At 38.3% G+C, this 26416-nt stretch overlaps 3 protein-coding genes across 4 annotated transcripts in view; 2 read left to right on the top strand and 1 right to left on the bottom strand.

Annotated features, from left to right (window-relative positions):
* zgc:77784 (uncharacterized protein LOC402947 homolog) overlaps positions 1-4189 on the top strand; it is a 58267-nt gene extending 54078 nt beyond the window's left edge. Inside the window, exons 24-26 of one of the 2 annotated variants that reach the window (XM_059331746.1) lie at positions 1074-1253; positions 1561-1682; positions 3445-4189. In XM_059331746.1, the coding sequence (XP_059187729.1) occupies positions 1074-1253; positions 1561-1682; positions 3445-3456 (314 nt within the window). In that variant the 3' untranslated portion in view covers positions 3457-4189. The remainder of the gene's footprint in view (positions 1-1073; positions 1254-1560; positions 1683-3444) is intronic. The other variant, XM_059331745.1, reaches the window with a different exon arrangement.
* Positions 4190-11095: 6906 nt separating this feature from the next.
* On the top strand, positions 11096-12972 carry lim2.3 (lens intrinsic membrane protein 2.3). The gene is made up of 4 exons (XM_059331850.1): positions 11096-11421; positions 12360-12509; positions 12587-12721; positions 12799-12972. The coding sequence occupies exons 1-4, from the start codon at positions 11247-11249 to the stop codon at positions 12858-12860; spliced, it is 522 nt and encodes a 173-aa protein (XP_059187833.1). The 5' UTR covers positions 11096-11246; the 3' UTR covers positions 12861-12972.
* Positions 12973-14349: 1377 nt separating this feature from the next.
* On the bottom strand, positions 14350-26021 carry hspa8b (heat shock protein family A (Hsp70) member 8b). Its single transcript, XM_059330597.1, has 9 exons — positions 25882-26021; positions 17415-17624; positions 17117-17322; positions 16724-16876; positions 15937-16492; positions 15604-15806; positions 15311-15509; positions 14987-15219; positions 14350-14877 (listed from the first exon to the last, which is right to left on the bottom strand). Exons 2-9 carry the CDS (start codon positions 17617-17619, stop codon positions 14680-14682), a joined length of 1953 nt encoding a protein of 650 aa, XP_059186580.1. The 5' UTR covers positions 17620-17624; positions 25882-26021; the 3' UTR covers positions 14350-14679.
* Between the last annotated feature and the right edge of the window lie 395 nt (positions 26022-26416).

Genomic DNA, 26416 nt, shown 5'->3' with positions numbered 1-26416 from the left:
GTTTATCCATTTGTAGTTCAGCACAAATTTAAACATGTGGAAAACTATTGGATGGATTGCCATGAAATTTCACACACACACTCATGTGGCTTAATTGTAATAACTTTCACTTTTTATCTAGCGCCACCATCAGGTCAATTTCCAGTTTTTCCAATACTTTGGTTTTTGTCCAAAAAAAAAGACACTCCCATCAGCCTGAGTTGTGCTTTTAGCATGCTAATATGCTAATCTGAGATGGTTAGCATGGTAAACATTTTCCCTGGTAAACATCAGCATATAAATACTGTCTGAGTTCAGTCTGACTAAGTGGAGGCTGCAGACTTCTTTTAATTTAAGTTGAGGTATTTCTGATGTTAAAGACTATAAATGGAAATGTTTGACATTTTGGGAAATGCTCTTATTTGCATTCTTGCCAAGAGTTTAACATGGTGTTGTGTGCCAAACTCTTTCTTGGCTAGGACATCCTATATTGGTTGCCTGGCAACTGTTGGCCATGAACTAGTTTGGCACATACCCCTCTATAAAACGGCCAATTGACACTTTTAGTCTGTGCCTTTTGTTCAGATAAAACAAACAAAATATAGGGTCCTTTTTAAACGATCAATAGCGCATGGTCTAAAGTGCTTTTTGGGCATATCCAACTCCGTTTGCTAATTGAAATGTGCTTAATCTGCAAAGTGGTTGTATTTAGTCTCCTAATTAATCACTGGTGTTTTTTGGGTATAACATCTCCCAATCTCTTTAAAATGTAATGGGATTGTTTTTAAATGGCCTATGTACCATTGATTTAAGACCAGTTTTTTGTTGGTCAGTGGCGCAGGAACTTTCTGCTGCATTAAGATAGCAATGCAACAACAATACGCCACACCTCATTTAAGACCGACACGCCCATGGGTGTACAAATGGGTGCTGGTAACACACAACATTGGCACTGGCATGAAAGTGTTAACATACTTTTCATCTAACTCTCTGCAAGAAAGCAAATAAATGTAATTTCTAAAATACCCAACTATTTCTTAAAAGCAGTATTTCTGTGTGAAGTTTATTAATCACTGATGATCAATCATATGCAGAACTTCCCCCTCCACCATCCCCTCCCCCTGCACCAGACTCCCTGCAGCTCTTGGCTGATGTTTTGAGCCGCAGTCGAACAGACGCTGACAGAAAAGAGGGGAGCGACTCGCCTACTCTTCAGAAGAGGGGAGAACATTTCTCACCCCAAAGGAGAGGAGCTACAAAGTGGCCATCACAGGGTGAGTACAGAGTGTGATACTCACCTCTGTATCTGTCGTCACAACATGAAAAAAAGAACAATATCTGTCCCGACTGCCATCTTGCTTCAACAGCTGGAGCCCAATGTATTAATATCATTGTGATCCTTCATACTAATCCTTTTGAGCTTAGAAAGAACCAACTGCCACCGTGTATGCACACTTATTATCCCATAGTAGCAGCTCTGCTTTTAGTAGCAGGGGGTCTATTTTCAGTCTGCTCCGCCACTTTGGGTTTAACCTATATAAATACAGCTGTAACTTGGAGTGATTTGTCTGTCATCCACAGATGAGAATGTAATCCCGTATGGACAGTCCAGCTTCCTGCCCCAGGTCCAGATGTCAGGTTACGGATCCCTGGGTGGAGGAGTCCTTTCACGACCCTCCACCACTGGCCGGAGGAGAGATGAGGTAGATATCTAGACCTGCAGAAGGAACTGCTGAACAGACACTGTGTCTGCATGGTGTGGGTCACAGTCAGTTCAACAGTAAACTGAGGGCATTTTGAGCTGCTTGTCATATTCCTTGAGACAGTGTATGGTGGAGGCTTCCCGTGGGTTTTGTGAAAGAGCCAAAACTAGTTATCTAACATAGTGACTCAACAAAAGTCTCTAAGAATACAAAAGTAGGAACTGCAAGATTTTGTTGAGTGCTGTTAACTCTCCTCACTTTTTTGTGGCTAAGTATGCATGTTTCTTTGTCTTTTTTTCAAAGCATGTATCCTTTAATGATTTATTTCGTCTTTATCTATCAAAGTCACTCAAAACCTGTCTTTTGAGAGTGAAACTCAGTTCCTGTAGGCTTGAAAGACGGCAGTAAAACCTTTGTAGTTTGCTCAATGACAAGGAGGGGAAACTATAATGAGCTTGATTTCAAAGCTTCAAGCTTCAAGTCACACTATGTCATGATTTATTTGCCAGACTCTTTCAGTTACACTATGTTGCATTGATGCTACTCTGAACTTAGCTGCCTATGCTAAAGAAAAGCTACGAATTGTGTGAATCTGTAAACCGGGTGCTTGCAATCAGGTGATACAGAAATGTACAATAGTTTAGCAATGTCAAGATCAATACTGACCAAAATATAAAGACATCACTAAAATGTATTATTGTCACATTGTCTACTAAATGGCAGTAGTCCACTGAGTAAAATAAGTATTTGCAAACCAAACTTCACATTGAGCTTCAAAACACTTAAACACAACTTTTTTTTTTCTTTTTCTTTTTTTGTGCTTTTTGTTTGATTTCTTTCTCTTTTTTTATAATCTAGGGGTGGACTAGAGGTGTCTAAAAGTTATCCCTATTTTTTTAAGCTGACTTAAAAAACAAACTCAAAGCATAGGACACAAAGAGCTGGGTTTAATAACGACCCAGGACAAACAATTTACGCACTAGAAGACATGAGAAAACACTATGAATGATCACTAAATAAGAAAAGATGCTCTCACTGCCTCTGAAGGAAAGACATAAAACAGCCCTTATAAACAATAACACAAAAATAGCTTTCAAGGAAGCCCTTACATAACAGAACACTACAAATAATCACTTAATGCATGAAATGGGACACAAGTAAACACTAGGAATAATGGTTGAATGCATGAAATGTAAGAGGAGATGCTCTCGCTGCCTCTGATGGTGAGACAATGAATCAGCACAAAGCCCTGGAACCAGCTACATATGTAGGCCTCCCACACCTGGTCCAAATCAGGGGCAATCAGAGACACACACACCTGACCCTGCACTGAGCTGATCACTGAGCTACACTCACATTTAAATATGTAATGCTCATACAAAAGTAATGCTTTATGGTGACTTTCAACTGCACCAGAAAGGCAGGACAGGCTCTCCTGAGTCATATGATGTGTAACACTTATCCCATAATTGAAAAAAAATCCCAATCCCCGGCTCTGCGTGTCAAAGTGTCCTTGAATAACACACCAAAAGCCCAAAGATGCTCCCAACGCCATCAATCCATGTATAAATGTGTGTGAATGGGTAAACAAAAGACAAATTGTAAATTGATACATCCGGTAAATGTAGTCCAATTACTTTTAAACTATTGATATAGGTGTTGGCCTGTAAAACGTCTGCATCATGTTTCTGTTTGTAAACTGTATTTAAATATTACTCTCAGACTTTTGCACCTTCTCCTCACTCTCTGTGTTTCTCTCCAGAACCTCATGTAGACAGACGTCGATTACATGACAAGACATCCTCCTTTTTCTTCCCTGATTTCCCGTCTTTGCAAACCATCAATCTGTTGCCATGGCATCTCATGAAAAACTGAAGACTAAAGGGAAAGCATCGAGGCTTGCCATCTGCCTTTTCACAAACTATTTTGCTTTTATCTTAATGATTTTATCTTTATTTTTTGTGATTTTCTTCACCCTTTCTCCTTGTATATAGACATCTTTTAAATTTTTTAAAGGTGTGATCAGATGTATTACTAAAAATGACTCCGGGGTTTAAAAAAAATATTGTATTTTTAGGAAATGGGAAGTTAATGTAACTATGACATTCTTGTACAGCAGATTAATGAATGTATCTTCTGTTTACTCCTGACCATGAAACCATGATGATGCGTGTGCTTGACGAAAGACTGCAGAAGACATGAGGCAGAAAATGTGTTAATAAACCATCATGCGGGTGTGTTTGAGTGTGTGCGTGTGTGTGTGTGTCAGTGCATGGTGTAGTGTTTGTGTGTTACTGTTTTTATCTCTCATTTCTGTGTGACTGTGTACTGTGGTATCCCTGTAGATCACCAGAGTGTTAGTGCTGTCAAGATTTTTAAACTGACCAATAAAACATTTATTACAAAAAACTGCTTCTGTCCATGTGTGAATTTTACTAAATTTCACGCCTAAAGCATTTTTAGCCACACAAGCTGCATGTAGTTATGGGAATTACTACGGGAGAATGGCTCCCTTCCTTTTTGAGAGCTCTTCAAAAGAATGGCTCATTGTTCTTTTTTGTTTTTTTAAGGGCCCAGGGTTTACAAAATAATCACTAGGATAATGATTGGACATTTGGATCAGATTCAGACTCAGACATCTAGCCAACACAATTAAATTTTGCAAGTGTGGACCAGATTTAGCAGCACTAAGTTACTCATATTGCCAGATCTGCTGTCAGTTATCTGCATTGTAAACAATATGCAAGGTGACGCCATATCCCTCTGTTTTGTCAGTGAAGTTATTAGTTGAAGTTAACCCTCTGTGAAATGTGTTAATTAATTAAAGTTGCCCAGATTGGAATCTAGGCACGTATGGAGCACTTATTATTAGAAAACTGTTTCCTGGCAGTGAAATTTGCCACGTTCAACTCGGTTCCTTTCATTTGTACCAACAAGCTGTTTGAAAGAATTGGATCATTCGCAAACTTTAGGTGTTCTGCCCCATGGTTTATACACAGCTCTGGTCCAGACTAAAATCATTCAAAAACATTAGACATTCATGTCTTCTGACTTTCCATCAGATGATCTGCCTTTTTTAAGGCATTATTGATAGTGGGAGAGGTACAGAAATAAATGGGGGGGAAAGAGGGAAAGACATGCAAGAAAGGGCTCCAAGTTGGATTTGAACCCAAGCCACCTGCTTGTGAGGAGTAACCCTCTGTTGTATGCACTCTGTCAGGTGTGCCACCAGGATGCAATGATCTACCTTTTTTATTATTACAAGGGTCAAAAATCCCTGGACATGCAATGAAGAACATTTGTGTGAAGAACACATTCATAAACACATTTATTAAGTGCTCCAGAACCCCGAGGATACATTTTTTTTAAGTGCATGACACCTCTTTTTAAGTCATAAAATAACTAAACGGGGCGTCCCGGTGGCTCACACTGGTAGAGCGCTTACCATGTAGACTGAGTCCTTGCTGCGGCGGAGCAGGGTTCGATTCCGGCCTGAGCTCCCTTTGCCGCATGTCTTCCCTTCTGTCACCCCCTTTCTAACTGTCACTATCAATAAAGCCAAAAAAATAATCTTAAAAAAAATAAATAATAATAACTAAACACAACCTGAAGTAAATCCACATATCTTAGTCTGAGATTAAAAAAATAATAATAAAAACTATTAAATTATTATTATTAAATCAGTCACATGTGTGAACGATATGCTCAGTGTTGGGGAAGCTACAACTAGCGACCAGTTACTTCACACTTGAAGAAGTTGAATTACAGTAAAAAATACCTTGGGAGAAAGCTAGTTTGGTTAACTAAAGGTACTTAGAAAAAGTAGTTCAAACTGTTATGGAAAGAAAATTATCAAATTGAGAATTTACACATACCTAAAAACTCATACTGCCTAATAACTGGCAGTATACAAGTTTATAAGAACACCAGTAGAACACCAGAAATCATAGTTGATTGTTGTCTGATTATATATTGATCTTCATATAAATTTTTTCTATAGTACTGCAGTCCATTTAGTAGGTTGTATATGCAATCTCTCTCTCTCTCTCTCTCTCTCTCTCTCTCTCTCTCTCTCTCTCTCTCTCTCTCTCTCTCTCTCTGTGTCTACAGTGTGTGTCTATGTGTCTTTTTTCCATTCATCAAATACCTTAATAATTCAAAATTAGGTAATCAGTGATAGACACTGGTCAGTGAGTGGGGTATAAATCATCTTACAGTAGTTCAAAAAATGGCAAAAATGTAATTTAACTTCTTGAATCATTGCACAAATATAAATGCAGTTGAACTACCAGCAAGCTTCTGCAAAAATGCATTTAAAGTACTAGTTCAATCACATATTGTTCACTACTCCCCAACGCTCAACAAGACTAATGACTATGGAAATTTCAAATGCGGTTTGAATAATAAACATCTGTTCAGCCCGTGTGAAGATATTCATGTCTAAAGTCAAGAATACTCTCCTGCCCACATTGGAGGGTGCAGGTTAGCATCAGTATGCTATAGACTGTAGGTAGGTGGATGATTTAACACTAATGAGTCAATTTAGGAGGAAACTGAGCTGGGGAAAATATACACTCTTATTTATATGTTAATAGAAATATGTGATAAATTGTGATTGATTCTACTGGGAAATACTTTAATACTTTACATACTTTAAACATAGCCTGAAATAATTCTAGTACAAAACATTTGAATGAAGTGAACAAAAGATATTTTTCATGACATCATACTTACTGTGTGTGTGTGTGTGTGTGTGTGTGTGTGTGTGTGTGTGTGTGTGTGTGTGTGTGTGTGTGTGTGTGTGTGTGTGTCTGTGTCTGTGTCTGTGTCTGTGTCTGTGTCTGTCTGTGTGTGTGTGTGTGTGTGTGTTGGATGACTCAGATAACTTACAGGAGTATGGAGAGCAGACGGAGAGAAAGAGGGGGGAAAAAAGCAGAGAAGTGAGCTCAAATTTTTCCATCACAGCCAAATGTCTCTGAGGAGTCTGTTATCTCGTGTTCCCAGTAAAATGGCTCTTCTGATACAAGATACTGCGAATGATTTGATGCCTCCTTCAGATTTCAGCATTGTCAGAAGACATGTTTGTGAATGTGGCTTAATGAAAGGAGGTAACCTTCATCTCACTCCTGAAATGTGACAGCAATGGGATATAAAAAAAAGTCTCTCTTCATGTCTGCACCGTCATCTGCCGTCTGCGCCTCTAGTGTGCAGATCTCATTGGTTTAAGTACGGCAGCACAGCGTTTTGGCAGGCAGGCAGTGGGGTGGTGTGGAAAGTGAGTTGGACTCCACTGCCTCTGGCAAATACGCGCTGGGTCCCACCAGGCTATGAGGATAATGGTAATCCGATGCAATTTAGAAGGGTTCTACAATTTTATGCTTTTACGCCTGTAGCATGGATTACGGTCCCTGTGGTGTTTCACTCCCCCCCACACACAGACAGCCACAGTCTGTTACTAAGGCCACTTCACATGTGTCTGCTAATGTACTCAGAAGGATCAACAGGAAGATTTTTCAGTTCTTCCGCTATACAAACTTATTTTCTTGATTCAATGTATTTCCTGTAATTTAAATTACCTCTAAGATCCCCTCCAGACATGTTTTAAATACTCTGCTTGGAATAATAACATGTTTTCCACATTAAACTGTTAGTTGCATATCCAATCATGAATGGCCTTCAAAGAGTTATGTGCAAAATAAGCCCGATTGAAATAAACCTTCCCTTTTCAGCACATGAATGTAAAAACAGCCTTGTAGTGTCTGCGCAAACATCATTCTGCAAAGTGAAGGTCAGGCACCCAAGTGAAGCGACAATAAGTAAAACACATTTTTGAGCGCAGGATGGCTTAAAAATCCACATTATATGATGTTCAAGGTGTCAAGTAGATAGTAGGGGGGTTATGTGGAAAGATGGAGGAGTAGTTCAACTAATCTTTTCATAAAAAAGATGAAATTATTATTTGGTAATAGAATAAATATAAATATAATGACCAATACCTTGCCTCCCACCAACAAGAATGAGTTGAACACCTAATAATATGCTGGAATTGAGATAATAAAAGATAGAAAGTTAGTCAAAATAGCATCATTAAAACATTAGTATATACATATGTGACCAATATTGAATTAAAGAACCCAAGGCTAAACATTGACACCTCCAGGAACACAACAAATTATTATCTGAGGCCTCAGTGTCAGCAGGATTATCAGGTTCAAGAGTCCTTAAGCAAGATGTTGTATCCCTAAGTGTTGGGATCAATAAACTCATCAGGAGCTGCTTGTGGCAGTCCTCATTGATAAAAACACAATTCAAAGTGGTTTGCATAAATCATCCAACTTACAAGGCATCCAACGTACAAGGCAATATAAAAAGACACAGGGAACATTAAAGAAAAAAGACAAAAAAAAAAAAAAATACAATTAGTCCCAAATATAATTTAATTAAAAACCAGTGGCAAATTGAAAAGTTTTAGCCTCAATTTTAAAAGGACAGAGGAATTTAGTAAAAGCATTCTACATCAGATAATGAATGATAACAGAAAATGGATTTGGGGGAAGATAGAAAAGATTGTCTGGCTGAGCAGGTAAAAAAAATAATAATTATCACTAAGTGAGAATCTCACAGTGAGTTAAGATTGTGATTCTTCCTTCCTATCATGGCACCCTGGCAACAAACCCATTCATGTGAGAGAGAATCCAACTAATGAGTCAGTCTGAGCTGCAAGACTGAATAAAAAGCCCCATCTAGTGGTCAGAACTGACACACACAGGGTGACTGTGATGCCTGGTGACTCCATGTGCTGAATTCTGTCTTCACCAGTAAATCCTCTGGAGCCGAAAGCTGCAGCACTTTGTGTAGAATTTAACGTAATATACCAGGACATCTAATGTTTTTTTCATCTTTCAAGCTTTAAATTTGACTCCAAAACCATCAGACACACGTAGAGGTGTCAGGAAATTATATATAATCCCAGGTATAAACAGGGGGGGGGGGGGGGGGGGGGAGTTTTCATATGAGACATTTGACTTGTCAAAGAAGGAAAAGCTCTTAACATTAGCTCAGTTCAATTCAAACGTCCCAGTAAGTCATGACAGTGTGACTGTGAGCCACCATGAACAAAACAATCTATCAATATAAACAATATCATTTACACCTTTGCTTATGCTATGAGATTTTTGATATTATACGATGACGTTTTGTATTTTATTTATTTTTATTATTTTATTATTTTTATGACAAACTATCCTATGATGTTTTTTTAAAATAACATTTTGATGACATATTCTACGCTAATGTTTTTTTTTTTTTTAAATGATGGCATACTATACTAAGACTTTTTTATTTTGCTGATACTAGATACTATATTATGATTGATGATGATATATGACTTTTTTTTATAACATTTTGATGACATACTATACAATGACTTTTTCTTTTAAATTAAATTGTCATGGCACATTATACTATCAGGTTTTTTTCAAATTTTGAAGGAATACTATACTATGACTTGCTTTCCCTGAAATGTTAAAGACATACTATAGCATGATGTTTCTTTATTTCTATTTTTATTTTGATGGCATACTAATAGTATGACGTTTTTTCTCAAAGTTTTAAAAATATACTATACAATGACCCTTTTCAGTTACATTTTGACAACATACTATACTGTGACATTTTTTTGATGATACTAGATACTATATTATGATTTTTTATTTTGACATCATACAAACTATTATTTTTTATATAAAATGTTGATACTATACAATGACTCTTTTTATGAAATTGTCGTGGCACACTATACTATCATGTTTTTTCTGAAATTTGGAAAACATACTATAGAATGACGTTTTTTTTTTTTTATGGCATAGTGTACTATGACATTCTTTAATGAAATTTTGACCACATGCTATACTATGACATTTTTTCTGAAATGTAATGGTACACTATATTATAATGTTTTTTATGAAATTTTAAAGACATACGATACTTTTATTTTTTACCTGCTTATCTGTTCTGCCAGTTATCCTAATACACATTGTCTTGTGAATTTATGCTGCTTGCTGTGCTCAAGTTCACTCTTACACGTGTTTCATTTAACAAATGTGTTTGCAGTACTTCCTCTTTAATTAAATAAATTTCCCTGGACTTGCTGTACGCTAACTAAATGATGGGAACTTGAAAATATGAGACTAAATGTAACATTAATGAAAAAACCTTCAATGTGTCTTTCCACTGTTATTATGAAGGATGGAAAGACATTAAAACAAACTGCAGTGAGTGCAGATGCTGTATTATATTTGGAATTTACACCACATGCCTGAATAAATGGTTAATTGTATGTAAATGAGCACATTCCCAAACTAGAATTATAGTAATCTGTACACATGGTGTTAGAGAATTGAATTTAAAGGCATAAATGACTATTGACTGAAAATATTGTTGCTTTTCCATCAGCACAATTAACAGAAGGATTCAAAATGAGTTAAATTTTTACATTTTTTAAACTAATCTCTGTTAAATGTACTTTTCCAGCAATGGCTAGGGGTAAGCCTATTGCAGGCGGTGAGTTTACTGTGTGTGGTTGTGCAGCATTTTGAATTAAAAGCCCTGTGTCATCAGTATTACTGAGACGCGCACAGCGCTTTAACAGTTTTGTATTTTCAGCAGATTCCCTAAAACACAAAACTCATCCTCTGTGATTGGTTGTGGCTCAGCATGCTCCATTGTTCCATCAGCCCGTTTGTTCGCTTGGTTTCCTATGCACAAACAAAACTTTCCTGCCTGCCCTGCGCAATATTGGGCTCCTCTGTGCTTTGACAACCCGAAATATTGGAATCTCTGACTTTTTCTGAGGGAAGAAAGATAAAGGTAAGTCATAAATATCAAATCATAATGTTTGAAATAGTGTATTTGTGCACCATATGTTGTATTTTATAAATGTATAAGAAAGTTATAATTCTTCATTCCTATCATAAACCTGTTGAACTCTTAATATTCTTGAGATAAATATCCCCTTAAGTAGCTTAAAATTATAGATCTGAAGACCCTTTTTATGAACAATTGAAACCCAAGATGTTGTTTTTTATGGATGCAGCATTTAAACATTTTTTAAAAAACTACTCTAGATGTGTTGGGCATTATTTTATAAATTTTCCCTCATAGTTCAGCAACATGTATGGTCTTTTTTTTTTTTTAACCTGGTGGTCTTAATTATAATCTGAAACACATTTCTGTGGGTTTGAAAAGGGTCAAAAACCCTCTCGGTCTGACAGGGGTTAATGACTTGTCAGACTGAGCTGGCAGCTTGTCTTCCACCATGTAAATTTCCTCTCAGTGCTATTGCCTAATGAGTGCTGTTTCTATAATCAGATATGTCACGCTCCAGCATGACATTTGTGGCATCCTGCTGAATGTATTTTAGATATTGTTTTATTCATATTCACTGCTGCCCTGTACTCTGTAACAGGAAGTGCCTCTATAATTGGTATAGCAGGGGCCAGATGTTTGCACGGCCCTGACCTGCTCTCTTTCTCTCTGCATGTCAGTCAGTGTTTTTTTGGCAGGATGTATAGCTTCATGGGAGGTGGGTTGTTCTGCGCTGGAGTCGGGAACATACTCCTCATTGTCTCCACGGCAACTGACTATTGGATGCAGTACCGTCACTCCAGCAATTACATGCACCAGGGTCTGTGGCGGTACTGTGTGCCCGGGAAATGCATGACACACACAGACAGCATCGGTAAGACTCGCTGGGTGTCTTTTCCACTGCATGTGCACAGGCGGATCCTCATTTATATTTAGTAGTTTGCTGACAATCAGTCTGTGAACTTCACGTGGCGTCTCTTTGGGGCTTTGCTGGGGTGTTTGGCCAAATATTGCTGAGATTCAAATGCAAAGAAGTTAGTATCAAGTTCATTTCATCAAGAAATCTTTAATAAAAACAACAACAGATGTTTCTTTATTGTATTTGTAAGTGTCGTAGTAAGATAATTTTACATAGAAGTATACAGGTTGCTTTTTTAAAATCAGATTTGAGGAATAGTTTGTACGATCATTTGGTACATATTTTTGGTTTAAAAACAACACATACAGTCATGGAAAAAAATATTAGACCACCATTGTTTTCTTCAATTTCTTGTTCATTTTAAAGCCTGGTACAACTAAAGGTACATTTGTTCGGACAAATATAATGATAACAACAAAAATAGCTCACAAGAGAGCGGATATCGAGCCATTTTCCATGGGTTTCTTGATAATAACCAAAATCATTATCAAGAAACCCATGGAAAATGGCTAGATATCAGCTCTTAAATTAAACTCTTATGAGCTATTTTTGTTACCATTATATTCGTCTAAACAAATGTACCCTAAGTTGTACCAGGCTTTAAAATGAACAAGAAATTGAAGAAAACAAGAGTGGTCTAATATTTTTTCAATTAATGTATTTAGCAATCTATCAGAAGTTAAATTTATCAAATCAAGTGCAGATCCATTCCCAAACACTAGATGGCAAGCTGGTACTGTCCCCTGTAGATGAAGAAAAGCTTGAATCACTGTGAAAATGAAACATGCAAACACTATAAATAACATGATGGATGTTTGAAGTAGAAAAAAAAAATAATTTTAAATTCTTCATTCAGTTCTGGACATACTTCTGAGTCTGGTTTCACCCCACAGCGTACTGGGATGCTACTCGGGCCTTCATGATTCTCTCCCTGCTGGCTTGTTTCATCGGCATTGTGATCGGTGTCATGGCCTTCATCCACTACTCCTCCTTTGACGGGTTTGACAAGACATTTGCAGCCGGCATCCTCTTCTTCATCTCCTGTAAGCTCCTCTTCATAGCTGCATGCTCTGTAAAGTACTTTTATCAGTTAAACCCACTGATTGTATCTCCCCTGCAGGCTTCTTTGTGTTGCTGGCCATGGCTGTCTACACAGGAGTGACAGTGAACTACTATGGTAAACGCTATGGCAGCTGGCGGTTCTCCTGGTCCTATATAATGGGCTGGGTGGCAGTGGTGCTCACATTCTTCTCAGGTATGGATCCTACCACATGAACAAATGAAAACCCATGATCTTATTCTTGTCGTGATGATCCGATTGTTCTCTTCTAGGTATCTTCTACATGTGTGCCTACCGAATGCACGAATGCCCAAGAAACTCCAACTCACGCTGACCTGCCAAAGACTTCAACACACACATCAGCACTGGTCCATAATATATGGCCAAGAGGAACCAATACCCCTATGAACTTTCCAACTACTTCCTGTTAATCTGAATATTCATGATTAAGCAAAATAAATGAGAAAAAAAGAATGCATTTCTTTTGTGTTGTCTTCCTATATTAAACGTGCTACAAGCTGTTTTAATTTAATGCTGATGTCTCTAAATGACCTACATAAGCAAACAAGTCCATTAAAGATCAGCTATTTTTTAATAGTATTTTTTTATGTAATTACTGAAAGAGTCTATGCTTACATTTTCAGTCAAAGATTTGCAGTAAGTAGTATGTTAGCCAGATAAAAGGAAACAGGAAAATCATTTTCTTCAGATCATTTTATTTTCAATGGTGTATTTAATTATAACGGAACATAAAAAATAGCTAAAAGGGAAAGTAACAGAGCACAGGTGAAAATATAAGTAAAATGTGGGATTTGAAAGAATTTTAAAACATTGTGAACTGGCTCTCTTCCTCCTAGACAGGTATGCAATATGTCTATTTTATAAATGAAATACATTGTGAGCTGTGGTTTTACATCAAAATATGAGTTTAAGTTTTAGTTTCACCATCATATTTACAGTTTGACACCGTTCAAACCTTAATTGCTGTGAGTGCACCCTGGAAACAGATGTTTAAAAGAGGAAAATAGTCTTACAAATAAGCTGCATCTTTATGTCACTTGCTTCCAAAACAAATGCACAGATGAGCCAGATTAAGTTAAGAGGCAGTCATGCTCATTGAAGCACTACCCCATTTGTCCACAATGGTCGCCAGAATCATCCATCCATCCATCCATTTTCTTCTGCTTATTCGCCAGAATCAATGCAGAATAAAAGCTACTTGTAGTTGCTTAAATACAGAGGTTTCCAAAGTGGGAGGCTGGCCTGACCAGTGGGCATCAGACTTGTTTCAGGGGAGGCTCAGTGAATGGAGGTGAAATAACATAACATCTGTTAAGCAGTTCACATGGAATAGTGTAATGTTTTCAAACCTTTTTTATGCATTGCATTTTTATGCACCTTTTTTATGCATTTATGCTTAATTGTTGGGCATCTATGGGATCAAATAACATGATCGTGATCCGACAGGATCAGGAACTGAGCGAAATTCAGCAAGTAAACAAAGAGTTGGCTGAGGGGGATTTTTTTTCCAAGCTTTGTCTGAGGGGAAGTCCACAAACCAAGACTTAGAAAAAAAAAAAAGTATAGACGAGGTACAGAATGTAATCTATGACAAAGGTATCTGAGCTGATTCGGTTTCTTGGACTTGGGATCAGCAATTTCTTTTGTTTTAAAACAGCAACAAAATACAATACTTTCACAGTTAGAAACATCTTCTATTAGATGTTAAAATGTCTGTCATCTAGTCCTTTAAGTTTAGTAAAGTATGTCTAAAATCAACATTACAACAAGATGCCATGGTGCTGAAAAAGATGAGCGATGAGTCAAAGTTCAAAAGAATATTTTATTTATTCTCATTTTGCAAAGTACACATAACCAACTCAGAAAGAAAAAAACAAACTGTGGTAATACAAACAGGCACTGGTTCAACTGGATGCAACACAGGTGCTTGAAAAAACTGCTTCCCAGAAAAACCCACAGTGCAAAGTGTTGCCTTAAGCCTGGCATACAAAAATAATCAAAACATTCCCAAGAGGCACAGTTAATGGTTGTGAATATAACAATTTAGAGATATTATAACTGATCCCCTTTCACACCAACCACCTACAAACAGGAAAGAGAACAAGCTCATGCATGTTAGGTAAACCTCTAGTTTAGTCGACCTCCTCGATTGTGGGGCCGGAGGACCCTCCTCCTCCAGGAGCAGCACCAGCTCCTTGGAAGCCACCTGGCATCCCCCCTGGCATCCCCCCGGGCATCCCTCCTGCATTCTGGTACAGCTTGGTCATGATGGGGTTACACAACTTCTCCAACTCCTTCTGCTGATGCTCAAACTCGTCTTTTTCGGCAGACTGAAAAATGGGACGAAGAAGAGGAAGTATCACTCTAATGCCAGCCTGACAAATACTTTAACAACTCTGTCGCAAAAGTTTACAACCACAAGCTTTTTTAAATTCATACCTGGTTCCTATCCAGCCAGTTGATGACCTCATTACACTTGTCCAGAATCTTCTGTTTGTCCTCGTCGCTGATCTTGTCCTTCAGTTTCTCATCCTCCACAGTGGACTTCATGTTAAAGGCGTAAGACTCAAGACCATTCTTGGCAGCCACTTTCTCTCTCTGCACATCATCCTCAGCCTTGTACTTATCTGCTTCCTGGACCATACGCTCAATGTCCTCCTTGCTCAGGCGACCTGATGGATTTTCAGTTCAAATGAACAGAAGGCTGATTAGTGTACGTCAGATTTAACAATTAAGATACAGTGTTTATGTTCTTCGGGTTACCTTTGTCATTGGTGATTGTGATCTTGTTCTCCTTCCCGGTGCTCTTGTCGGCGGCAGACACATTCATGATGCCGTTGGCGTCGATATCAAAGGTCACCTCGATCTGAGGAACCCCTCGGGGTGCAGGGGGGATTCCAACCAGCTCAAATTTGCCCAAAAGGTTGTTGTCTTTGGTCATGGCCCTTTCACCCTCAAACACCTGTGGATATAACGTTAAGTGAACCCATCAAAAATATTTATTTGATAGACTCTAAAACAATTTAGTGGTCTTTTTTTACTTATAGTGGTCCTACCTGAATGAGCACACCAGGCTGGTTGTCAGAATAGGTGGTGAAAGTCTGGGTCTGCTTCGTGGGGATCGTTGTGTTCCTCTTAATGAGAGCCGTCATGACTCCTCCAGCGGTCTCGATGCCCAGAGACAAGGGGGTCACATCCAGCAGCAGCAGGTCCTGCACATTCTCTGATTTGTCCCCCGACAGGATGGCTGCCTGCACAGCTGCAGAACAAATGGGGGATTTCTAGTTTTATATTTGTAGCTCATTTGTGGTTCAATCCCTTTGTCAGGATTATGTATTTGTAAAAATGAATCACTGCTATATTAATGGACATAAAGGGTTACAGTATACCTGCACCATAGGCCACTGCTTCATCAGGGTTAATGCTCTTATTGAGGTCCTTTCCATTGAAAAGGTCTTGCAGGAGCTTCTGGATTTTGGGAATGCGAGTGGAACCTCCCACCAGGACAATATCATGGATTTGACCCTTGTCCATCTTTGCGTCACGGAGAGCCTTTTCCACAGGCTCCAGGGTTCCTCGGAACAGGTCTGCGTTCAGCTCCTCAAAACGGGCTCTGGTGATGGAGGTGTAGAAATCAACTCCCTCGTACAGAGAGTCGATTTCAATGCTGGCCTGAGTGCTGGATGACAAAGTGCGCTTGGCCCTCTCGCACGCTGTGCGCAGACGACGCACCGCCCTCTTGTTTTCGCTGATGTCTTTCTTGAACTTGCGTTTGAACTCGGCGATGAAGTGGTTGACCATGCGGTTATCAAAGTCTTCTCCACCCAGGTGTGTGTCGCCTGCTGTGGACTTGACCTCAAAGATGCCATCTTCAATAGTCAGGATGGAGACATCAAATGTACCACCGCCCAGGTCAAAGATTAGGACGTTTCTCTCAGTTCCAACCTGTAGTTTTAAATTATTTTATAGTCATTTGTAGACATTCACTCTCAGCAAGCATTTATGGCTTCTTTTCAAAACATCACATTCAAAACTGTCTTAAACAAAACATATGAGCAACGATCCTTCAAAAGACCAGCAAGCAATTGTAAGTGTGGTCATAAACATGCAATTCACCACAATACACTCATACAAAATAGTATAACGTAAAAAGTTGCTGTCAGAAGATTATTTTACCTTTTTGTCCAGGCCATAAGCAATAGCAGCCGCAGTTGGTTCGTTGATGATGCGGAGGACATGAAGCCCAGAAATGGTCCCTGCATCTTTGGTGGCCTGGCGCTGAGAGTCATTGAAGTAGGCAGGCACAGTCACTACTGCGTTTGTTACAGTCTGCAAGAAGAAAATGATTCAAAGATATAGTTGTTAACGAGACATGACATTCAACATCAGAAGTACAGTTTTCATATCAAGTTAAATTTCAATGCAGCCGCACTACTGTAGTAGAAGCTGAGAAAATGTGTCTGTGCATTTGAAATATTTATAATATTTATTATGCATTACTCATGCAAATCCCATCTTTGTTAAACACACAAATAAAAAGATTCTGAGAATAACTTTGTACATGTGTACCTTCCCGAGGTATGCCTCTGCAATCTCCTTCATTTTGATTAGTACCATCGAAGAGATCTCCTCTGGGTAGAAGGTTTTCGTCTCGCCTTTGTAATCCACTTTTACTTTGGGGCGGCTGGAATCATTGACGACAGTAAATGGCCAGTGCTTCATGTCTGCCTGGACAACGGCGTCATCAAAACGACGTCCGATGAGACGCTTTGCATCTAAAAATAATTAATTAATTTTAAAAAATGCAACAAATAAGCAGAAAGATCAAAGTTAATGAATCATACTTGTTTAGAAAAATGCTTCATACCGAATACTGTGTTGTTGGGGTTCAGGGCCACCTGATTCTTGGCTGCATCTCCAATCAGCCTCTCAGTGTCAGTGAAGGCAACATAACTGGGTGTGGTCCTGTTTCCCTGGTCATTGGCAATTATCTCCACTTTGCCATGCTGAAACACTCCTACACAGGAGTAGGTAGTGCCCAGGTCAATGCCGACTGCTGGTCCCTTGGACATGGTTCCTGAGCAGATTTAAATAATCGAGCGTTAATCATATATTGGCACTAAACTGAAAATATGGGTATATAACAGATGAGGTACTGGGGGTGGTCACCATGTTGCCATTTGTAGCATGGTGTAATGAGGTTATTATCAGAGCCTGAGCAGCTCATTCAGAAGTGGAAACAAACTGTCTCTGTGAAGTGAAGGTCCACAGCACCTGTTCTTAAAGCCTCCCACATTTGACAGCTTAGCAACGGCTGCCTTTATTATGGCAACAACAGACAACAGGGAGGAGAGGCTCTTTTACAAAGAAGCAGGTCTTCTGTCTCCTGATAACCACACTGAACTGCCACTTCATTGAATTTAATTATTATTTTATCATAGAACTGAGACGTTAGTCCATAAGTTGACCAACTGAAAATTATCCATCTACTATTTTGATTATGAATTTGTCCTTTGTCTTTTATGATAGTAAACAGAAGATCTTTGGGTTTGAGACAAAACAAGCAATAAGAATATGTGAACTTGTGCTATGGGATGTTAGCTACTTCCTATTTTATTATAAAATATTCATATTAAATACTGTTTGAATTAAACTAGAACTGGGTTTCCTAGTTGACACGATCATTTTCTGAGTAAAACCATATCAAATCTCAAAAGTGAGCTGATTAAAAAAGCCTGAAGAAAAAAACTTTGTTTCAGTCAGCAACAAAGTTATGAAGATGACTCAGTGTGCACTAACTTCTTGGAACTGGCCCTATTTTCACTGTTGCCACAGCAGCAGACCATCAATATATTGTAATCTTAGCCCAACGTTAAGCCACGTGGGAGGTCATTACAACTAGCTTAGGCAAGGGTTCTTATGCTTGGGCAGGTGCCTCTAGTGGAGCAGTCTGTTGCATAGTGCATATAACAAATTATTGCTGAAAATATTAGTTCTATAATCAATTTGTCGGTCAAAAAATGAATGAGTAATTTCATAGTCAGCTTAATACTTCAATCTCTCAATCGGCTTCTCAAATATTAGGATTTACAGCTTTAAAACCTATCTTATTTGTTTTATAATCATTTATTATTATTATTTTTCAATCTTGCATTGTTTTTTGGTATTCATTCAACTGTCTGATTTTATTTGTCTCATTACAGCCTGAAATGGTTTAATCCTGGGTCCACCATTACAAAGCACTTTATGAATTTTATATTTTTTTTTTTTCCACAATATTTTTATTTTATTTTCAGTTTATAACACTTTGACATACAGCTTTTACATTCATTTATCGTCATTCACTTCCATATTTTCAAATAGCTGCATTTACATAGACAGAAAAATAAAAACAAACAAAACATAACACTTCGAACAAGTATGCTCCTCCTGTTAAAGAAAATGGTAATCTATATACAATTGAGTATCGTTTGTAATTAGTGTGAATTAAAATACATATATAGAAAAGCAATATGAATCTGACAAGACCGGAATCTGCATTGTCCACGAAGACTAGTTATCCACTTCTTCATCCGTTAAATCTAAGTCTTTAATGTAGTTAATGAAAGGGCTCCATATGTCCTCAAATACATGCCGTTTAGCCTTTAATATGTAAGTTATTCTCTCTAAAGGAAGGCTTGCTAACATCTGTCTTATCCATTGAGTTGTACTTGGTTTATAAATCTTTATCCACAATAATGCAACACATTTCTTAGCATAAAGCAAGCTGAGGTCTATAAATGTCCGCTCACTCCTACTGTAGTTATGTTTCTCTGGGTATAAGCCAAACAAAAAAAGTTTAGGGTCCAGTAGAATTTGTTTTGAAATAATCTTCTCGACTATAGCTCTTACCTCTTCCCAGAATATTTTAATCTTTCTGCATTGCCAAATGCAGTGAAACAAAGTTCCTCTGGATTCCATACATTTCGTGCATACATCTGGTATATTTTTATTATATCTATTTAAATCCATCGGTGTCACATATGTCCGCATTAACCATTTGTACTGTATAAGTTTAAGATGTGTACTTATGGACATAGTGTGAGCCTTAGCACAGGCTGCTTCCCAATCCTCATCCGAAATTTCTAACTGCAAGTCTTCCTTCCATGCATTCAATTTATACTGTGCGTTTTCTGATGAATAAGATGTCAGCAACCTGTAAATTTCTGATATGATACCCTTTTTTAAACTGTTCTTTATCATAATTTTCTCCAAGGATGAATGTGGGGGTCTAGTAAGTGAATTATTTTGATTTACTTTAACAAAGCTTCTAAGCTGAAGGTATTTGAAAAAATGTTTCCTGTTGAGGCCAAATTTAAAGCACAACTCCTCGAATGACATCATATTATCTGAGTCTGTCGAGTAAAGATCTTGGACCATTTTAAGTCCCTTAGAGTGCCACAATTTAAACGCTGCATCCGCTCTCCCTGGTACAAAAGAACGATTACCCCATACTGGACTATATTGAGATAATGTATGCTGTTCCTTTAAGTATTTTTGAACATCATACCATATCTTTAACATATGCTTTACAATTGGGTTTTTAGTTTGTTTCTTTAATCTTTTTACTGTGTCTGAGTACATGTATGAGGGAAGAGGCAATGCTAGACCGTGAGACTCCATTTCAGTCCAATGTGGAGGCTCATTTGTTGAAAAATAGAACATAACAGACCTCAGCTGCGCAGCCCAGTAATACCACAATAGGTTTGGACACTTTAAGCCCCCTCTGTCATACGGCAAATATAACAAAGACAAACGAAGTCTTGCCCTCCTGTTCTTCCATATAAATCTCACAAACATATTTTTAGTTTTTAAGAAAAAATCTGGAGGAGGTGGCAGAGGAATATTTTGAAATAAATAGAGTAGCTTTGGCAGTATATTCATTTTTAGAATATGAATTCTCCCAATCATAGATACTGGTAGTGACATCCATCTATCGATTGATTCATTAATTTCCATCATCAAAGGTTCGTAATTGGCTTCAACCATGTTTTCCAATCTTGGCAAAATCTGTACTCCCAGATACTTAAACTGATCTACAACATTAAATTGAATTACGCTTGGAATTGGATTCTTTCTTTCATTTGAGTTGAGTAGTAATATAGAAGATTTTGTGTTATTCACCTTATATCCCGAAACATCTCCAAACGATTTGATTAGCTGTAACACTGCCGGTATCGATTGATTTAGATTTGATATGAATAAAATAACATCATCAGCATATAAGGATATTCTATGTTCTGTCGGCCCCACTGTTATACCACAAAATTGCTGATGTGAACGCACTCCGATTGCGAGAGGTTCAATTGCTAGTATGAACAATAAAGGAGATAATGGGCAACCTTGCCGGCACCCTTTACTTATTTTTATTGGTTTTGAAATATTTCTATTTGTCAAGATTTCTGCAGTAGAATTTTTATATAACACCCTAACCCATTTTATGAAATTACTTCCAATTCCAAACCTTTCTAAAACATTGAAAAGATAAGGCCATTCGACCCTATCGAAGGCCTTTTCCGCATCTAATGATAAGAGTGCTGCATCCGACATTTCTTTGTTTGTATGAATAATGTTCAATACTCTTCTTACATTATGAAAACCCTGCCTTCCTGTTATAAAACCATTTTGATCTCTATTAATAATATTTGGCAGTAACTTTTGTAAGCGTGTTGCCAACAGTTTACATAATATCTTAAGGTCAGAATTTAACAAACTTATTGGTCTCATGTTTTCACACTTGTTAGAAGGTTTACCTGGTTTTGGCAATAAAGTAATCAAAGCACTATTCATAGAGGGTGGAAAACTGCCTTTCTGAAATGCCTCCAGAAACATTTCGAAAAGAGGTATTAGCAACTTCTTTTTGAATTTTTTATATAGATCAATTGGGAGACCATCTGGTCCTGCACTTTTTCCTGACTTCATATTATCGATGGCACGCCCTATTTCCTCTTTAGTAATTTCCCTTTCCAGATCTTCTTTATCTTCGTTAGGTAAATTAGGTATAGATAGTTCATCCAAAAAACTATTCAGATTTTGCACATTAATCTCGTTTTTGGTATTATATAATTCTTTATAGTAACCTCTAAAGGCATCATTTATTTCTATAGGGTCCACTATATCTTCCCCATTAGATATAATGGTTGTAATTGATGTTTTGGTTTCCAGTTGTCTAATCTGCCATGCCAATAGTTTACCCGATTTGTCACCGTGTTCAAAGAAGGATTGCTTTAGTCTTAGAAGACTAGAGGCAGCTCTGGAAGCAGACAGCTTATCATATTCAGCCCTCAAAATCAGTAATTCGCTTTCCATTTGTGGGTCACTTTTCTCATAAACTTTTTCCTGGAGAGTCTTTATTTTATATTCCAATTGTACTCTCTCCTCACGTGCCTTTTTTGATTTTGAACCTGTATAACTGATAATATGTCCTCTTAGGAAAGCTTTAAAAGCTTCCCACTTTATACTAGCAGAGGTTTGTGTAGTGTTATGTTCAAAAAACTCTTCTATCTGTTTTCCTATATATTTCACAAATTCTTCATCTTGCAACCATTTGTGATGAAAGTGCCATCTGGCTGGGTCTTTTGTCAATTTTTTATCAACATATACTATACAACATGGGGCGTGATCTGAGATCACAATATTATCATAGAAGCTGTCATGAATTTTGGACCGCAATTGTGAAGAAACTAAAAAATAATCAATACGAGAATATGATTTAAATGTGTTTGAGTAACAAGAGTACGTTTTGGCATGTGGTCTAAGTTCTCTCCAAATATCTAACAGGCTATATTCTTTAATAAAGCGATGAATTACTGCTCTACACCTATTGTGAGATGGATCTAGTCCTGTAGATCTGTCCATACTAGGATTCAAAGTACAGTTAAAATCACCTGCTATTACATAATGTCCTGCAAATGTTGAGAGAGTAAGGAACAGATTTACAAAATAACTAGGATCGTCAGTATTAGGGCCATATACATTTACCAAGTTTAAGTTTTCTGACAGTAGAGAGCCCTGGATAATTAAATGTCTTCCAAATGTATCCTTAATAACATTTTTAACTTGAAATGGGACAGTCTTATGGATGAGGGTCATAACTCCTCTGGCCTGAGATGAGAATGATGCTGTATATACACTACCCTGCCATCTCCTCCGTATCCTAATAGTATCCTTTTCTAAGAGATGCGTTTCTTGTAGAAACACTATTTTGGAGTCCATTTCCTTTATTTTATTTATGACTTGTTTAACTTTTCTAAATTGTTGTAGACCTCTGCAGTTCCAAGAGACAAAATTAAGGTTTACTCCTTGAGACATCTTTAATAAGAGACAATAATAGATTACCTTGCAATATAAAAGAAAACTTACGGAGGAGCATAACAAACATGGATTCTTGAACACGAATCCCACACACTGAACATGTATTACTTCCCCTTTCCCACTTTCGTGAGAGCCCCCCTGAAAGCATCTTGACTCCCGATATCGCTGTCGTCTGTTCCACACTTAATGAGGATCAGTCAAACCACTCAATTATCCTTAGAAAAATAACAAACTAGAAAAAACAACAACTCTGCCGCTATATTATAACAGTAATTAACACTCGCCTGCAACATAAGTGGCGTGTTTATTTTTAATCTACAACCAACCGTTTTTTATTTATTAAGCATGCCCCATAAATCAAATGTATTTTACGTTTAATATGCATGTTCAAAAGCCCAACGTATCTTAGTATGTGCGTTTTTTTTTCATGTGCCTACCTGAGTCATTATACAGCCTCATCATAAAGTGGAAACGTATGCATATATAAAAATATATATATTGTTAACTGAAATTACCTTCAGAATACTAATACGCCTTCAGAACACACGTTAAGCCAAATTTGTGATAGTGATTTTCAGCACCATAATTCAGGTATTATATTACCGTATCCACGCGATCAACCATTTGTTTTTAACTCCCGCCGGTGTCCTCCTGGATCTTCCTGACAAACTCCCGAGCTTCTGCTGGCGTTTGAAAAGTATAAGTCCGGTCTTTATGTGTTATCCGCAGCCTGGCGGGGTGAATCACTCCATGTCGGATCCCCAAGTTGCGCAGCTCCTGGCGGATTGGGTCGAAGTTCTTCCTCAGCTGGTGTATCCCCGTAGCCAAGTCAGAGTAAAACCGTACTTGATGTTCCTTGTAGCGGATCTCCTTCTTAGCCCTTACAGCTTCCATAACTGCCCGCTTGTCCTTGAAGTTGAGAAACTTCATTATAAGTGTTCTCGGTGGCGCCTTTGGGTCCCTCGCTGGTCCGATTCGGTGTGCCCGTTCAATAGTAGCCGCAGCATCCATTACCTCCGGTATCCACTTCTCCAAAAAAGAGCATGGGTCTCGTCCCTCAGCACCCTCCGGCAGACCCACCAGTCTCAAGTTATTTAAGCGGGATCTGGTTTCCAAGTCCAGAAGCTTGTCCTCCAAAGTCTTATTTTTTGACTCCAGTGCATGGACTTTAGTCTGCAAACCAGCTACGTCGTCCTCGGCGGTTGATATCCGCAACTCGGCCTGCGTCACTCGCTCTGTGCATTCATTTATCTCCTTCCTCATATTTTCTATCGCCGCCATAACTCCATCAAATCTTGAAGTGAACTCCGTTTTCATGGAGCTTATAGCAGCCAGCACCGCATCCGCCGTCGCACCTCCCAGTGTCTCCCCTCCGCTGGCCTCGTCCTCCGCCATGTCCTCGTTAGCTTTCTGTGTGTCGCTGCTAACACGGTAGTCCGGTAACTTCGGCTGCTTTGACGGTTTGCCTTTTCCTTTACTTGCACTAGCAGCCTTCGGCATTACAAATTCCACGCTCACCCTATATTACCAAATAATGTTATAATTGCGAGTATTTTTAGTAGAAATGTTAGTGGCTAAGGCAGAGCAGCGCGAAGCACGTCTCCCTAGGTGGCCGCCATAACCGGAAGTCCTGAATTTTATATTTTACTTTATAGTATGTGTGTGTGTATATATGAAAAGACATTTAGCTGCAGAGAGATTGGCTCTGGTAACTTGTGATAAGCTAGTTTTAACTTGTATTTTTCATTTGCACAAGAGAAACTAATAAGAATCATGCAAGTTGATGTTCTAGACCAGGGATGGGCAACTGGAGACCCGGGGGCCGCATACAGCCCGCACCCTCACTTGAAGTGCCCCTCAGTACAACTATATGCATTTGAGCAAGAAATCTTAAAAGTGCAGTGTAAAAACGCACAAAATGACTTCTTGCAATTAATGTTGGTCTGCTGTTCTTGCACTGAAAAAAAAAAGAAATCACAGTAAGTGGTTATTTTTTATTTGTTTCAAACCTTTTGTTTTCCTATTTATAGTGTTATACATGCATTTGGGCATGAAATATGTTAAGCTACTACACTGTAAACATATTTAAATTTGTAGTTTGCAGAGACATATCTGGTGAAGTGCACGGCCTGATATGTGGCCCTGTGGTAGTGACGATGAAAAATCGTGGCCTCCTCCAGCATTTAAGTTGCCCATCCCTGTTCTAGATTTATACAATTCAGCTTGTCACCTGTTTTTAATACAGTACTGCAGTATTCTCAATTTTGCAAATAGTAATTAGTAGTTATTAGTAGTTGATTAGTAGTTTGATTTTCGGGCAAGGGGGTTGTGAAATAGAAAGTGCGACAACCACTGAGCTAGAGCAGGGTTAAGAGCTTATTTATATGCAGTCTATGGTTAAGAGCAAAGCATGCTGTGCTGCATAATGAGCGTCAGCTTATCAACACAGCAGCACCAATACAGGAGGGCGTGCCACTTCATATTTCAGGAGGCTGGGAACTTTCTCGACCATTCCTTTCACTTTGTTGTAACTTGCACACATTTAACATGGTGTTACATAACCTGTTCTGTAAATGACGTTCGTTATCACGCATATGAGGAACTTTATAAAACCACATTGCAAGCGTGTTAGCAACAGCAGCACCATTTCAAACCTGTTGTTTGCAACGTCGAGTAACGTTAACTCTCATGTTAAAAGAGTTTGGCCTTATCACGTACAATGACATGTCAGAAAAGTTAAGAGTCAAGTAATGAACGAAGTTGGTGTACATGATGATGAGTTACAGCAAATGGATACCAATAAATGATAGCTAGCTTAGTTTCACGTTTTGCTATATTGAGCAGCCGTTAACACTGATTGACGTAATACCCAGCTGACGTCAGTTAGTTAACGTAAATTAAGCTAGTTAGCTAATGTAACGGCTTTGCCCAGAAAAAGTTACGATAACGTTGATATATTAGTCAACCTAGCTAATACTCACCTCCGTTAAATTCAGAGTATGTCGTTTAATCAGTTCAGCGTTAAAGTGGCTGTTGTTAATACTGCAGGCTGGTTCCACCCTGAGTGACTCTCGGTTCGACTGGTCCCCTGATGCCCGCTGTCAGTGTGAGTGGGAGCGGCCGCGCCTCCTCCACCACACTCCCCTCAGAACTCTCCAGAACACAGGAGGAGCGATGCTGGCCAATCATCCGCCGTCATAGCACTGCCCGAAAAATGGGCCAATTAAAAATTAAGTTTCCAAAATTACTCAGCAGTTGCTACCATGATTATGGCATATATCAGGCTTCCTACAGAGGCTTCCAGCAATGACTATCAGGAACTGGCTGATAAGACAGGGGTAGATAAACAGAATAAACATATCGTCACACTGTTAAAATAATCGCCTTAAGTCATTTTTTTGGTCAATTTTTTTTTTTCTTTTTTGCCTAAATCATCTCCTCATGACGCCAACCACCTATGGTAAAATCGCCTACATCCTCAGTTGATCAGACCATGTGATTTTACCCCTTTAAGAT

This window comes from Centropristis striata, chromosome 4 (genome assembly GCF_030273125.1).
Source record: "Centropristis striata isolate RG_2023a ecotype Rhode Island chromosome 4, C.striata_1.0, whole genome shotgun sequence".
Classification (NCBI taxonomy): Eukaryota; Metazoa; Chordata; class Actinopteri; order Perciformes; family Serranidae; genus Centropristis; species Centropristis striata.
Note: the sequence above shows the minus strand (reverse complement) of the source record. Positions and strands in the feature narration are given on the sequence as shown.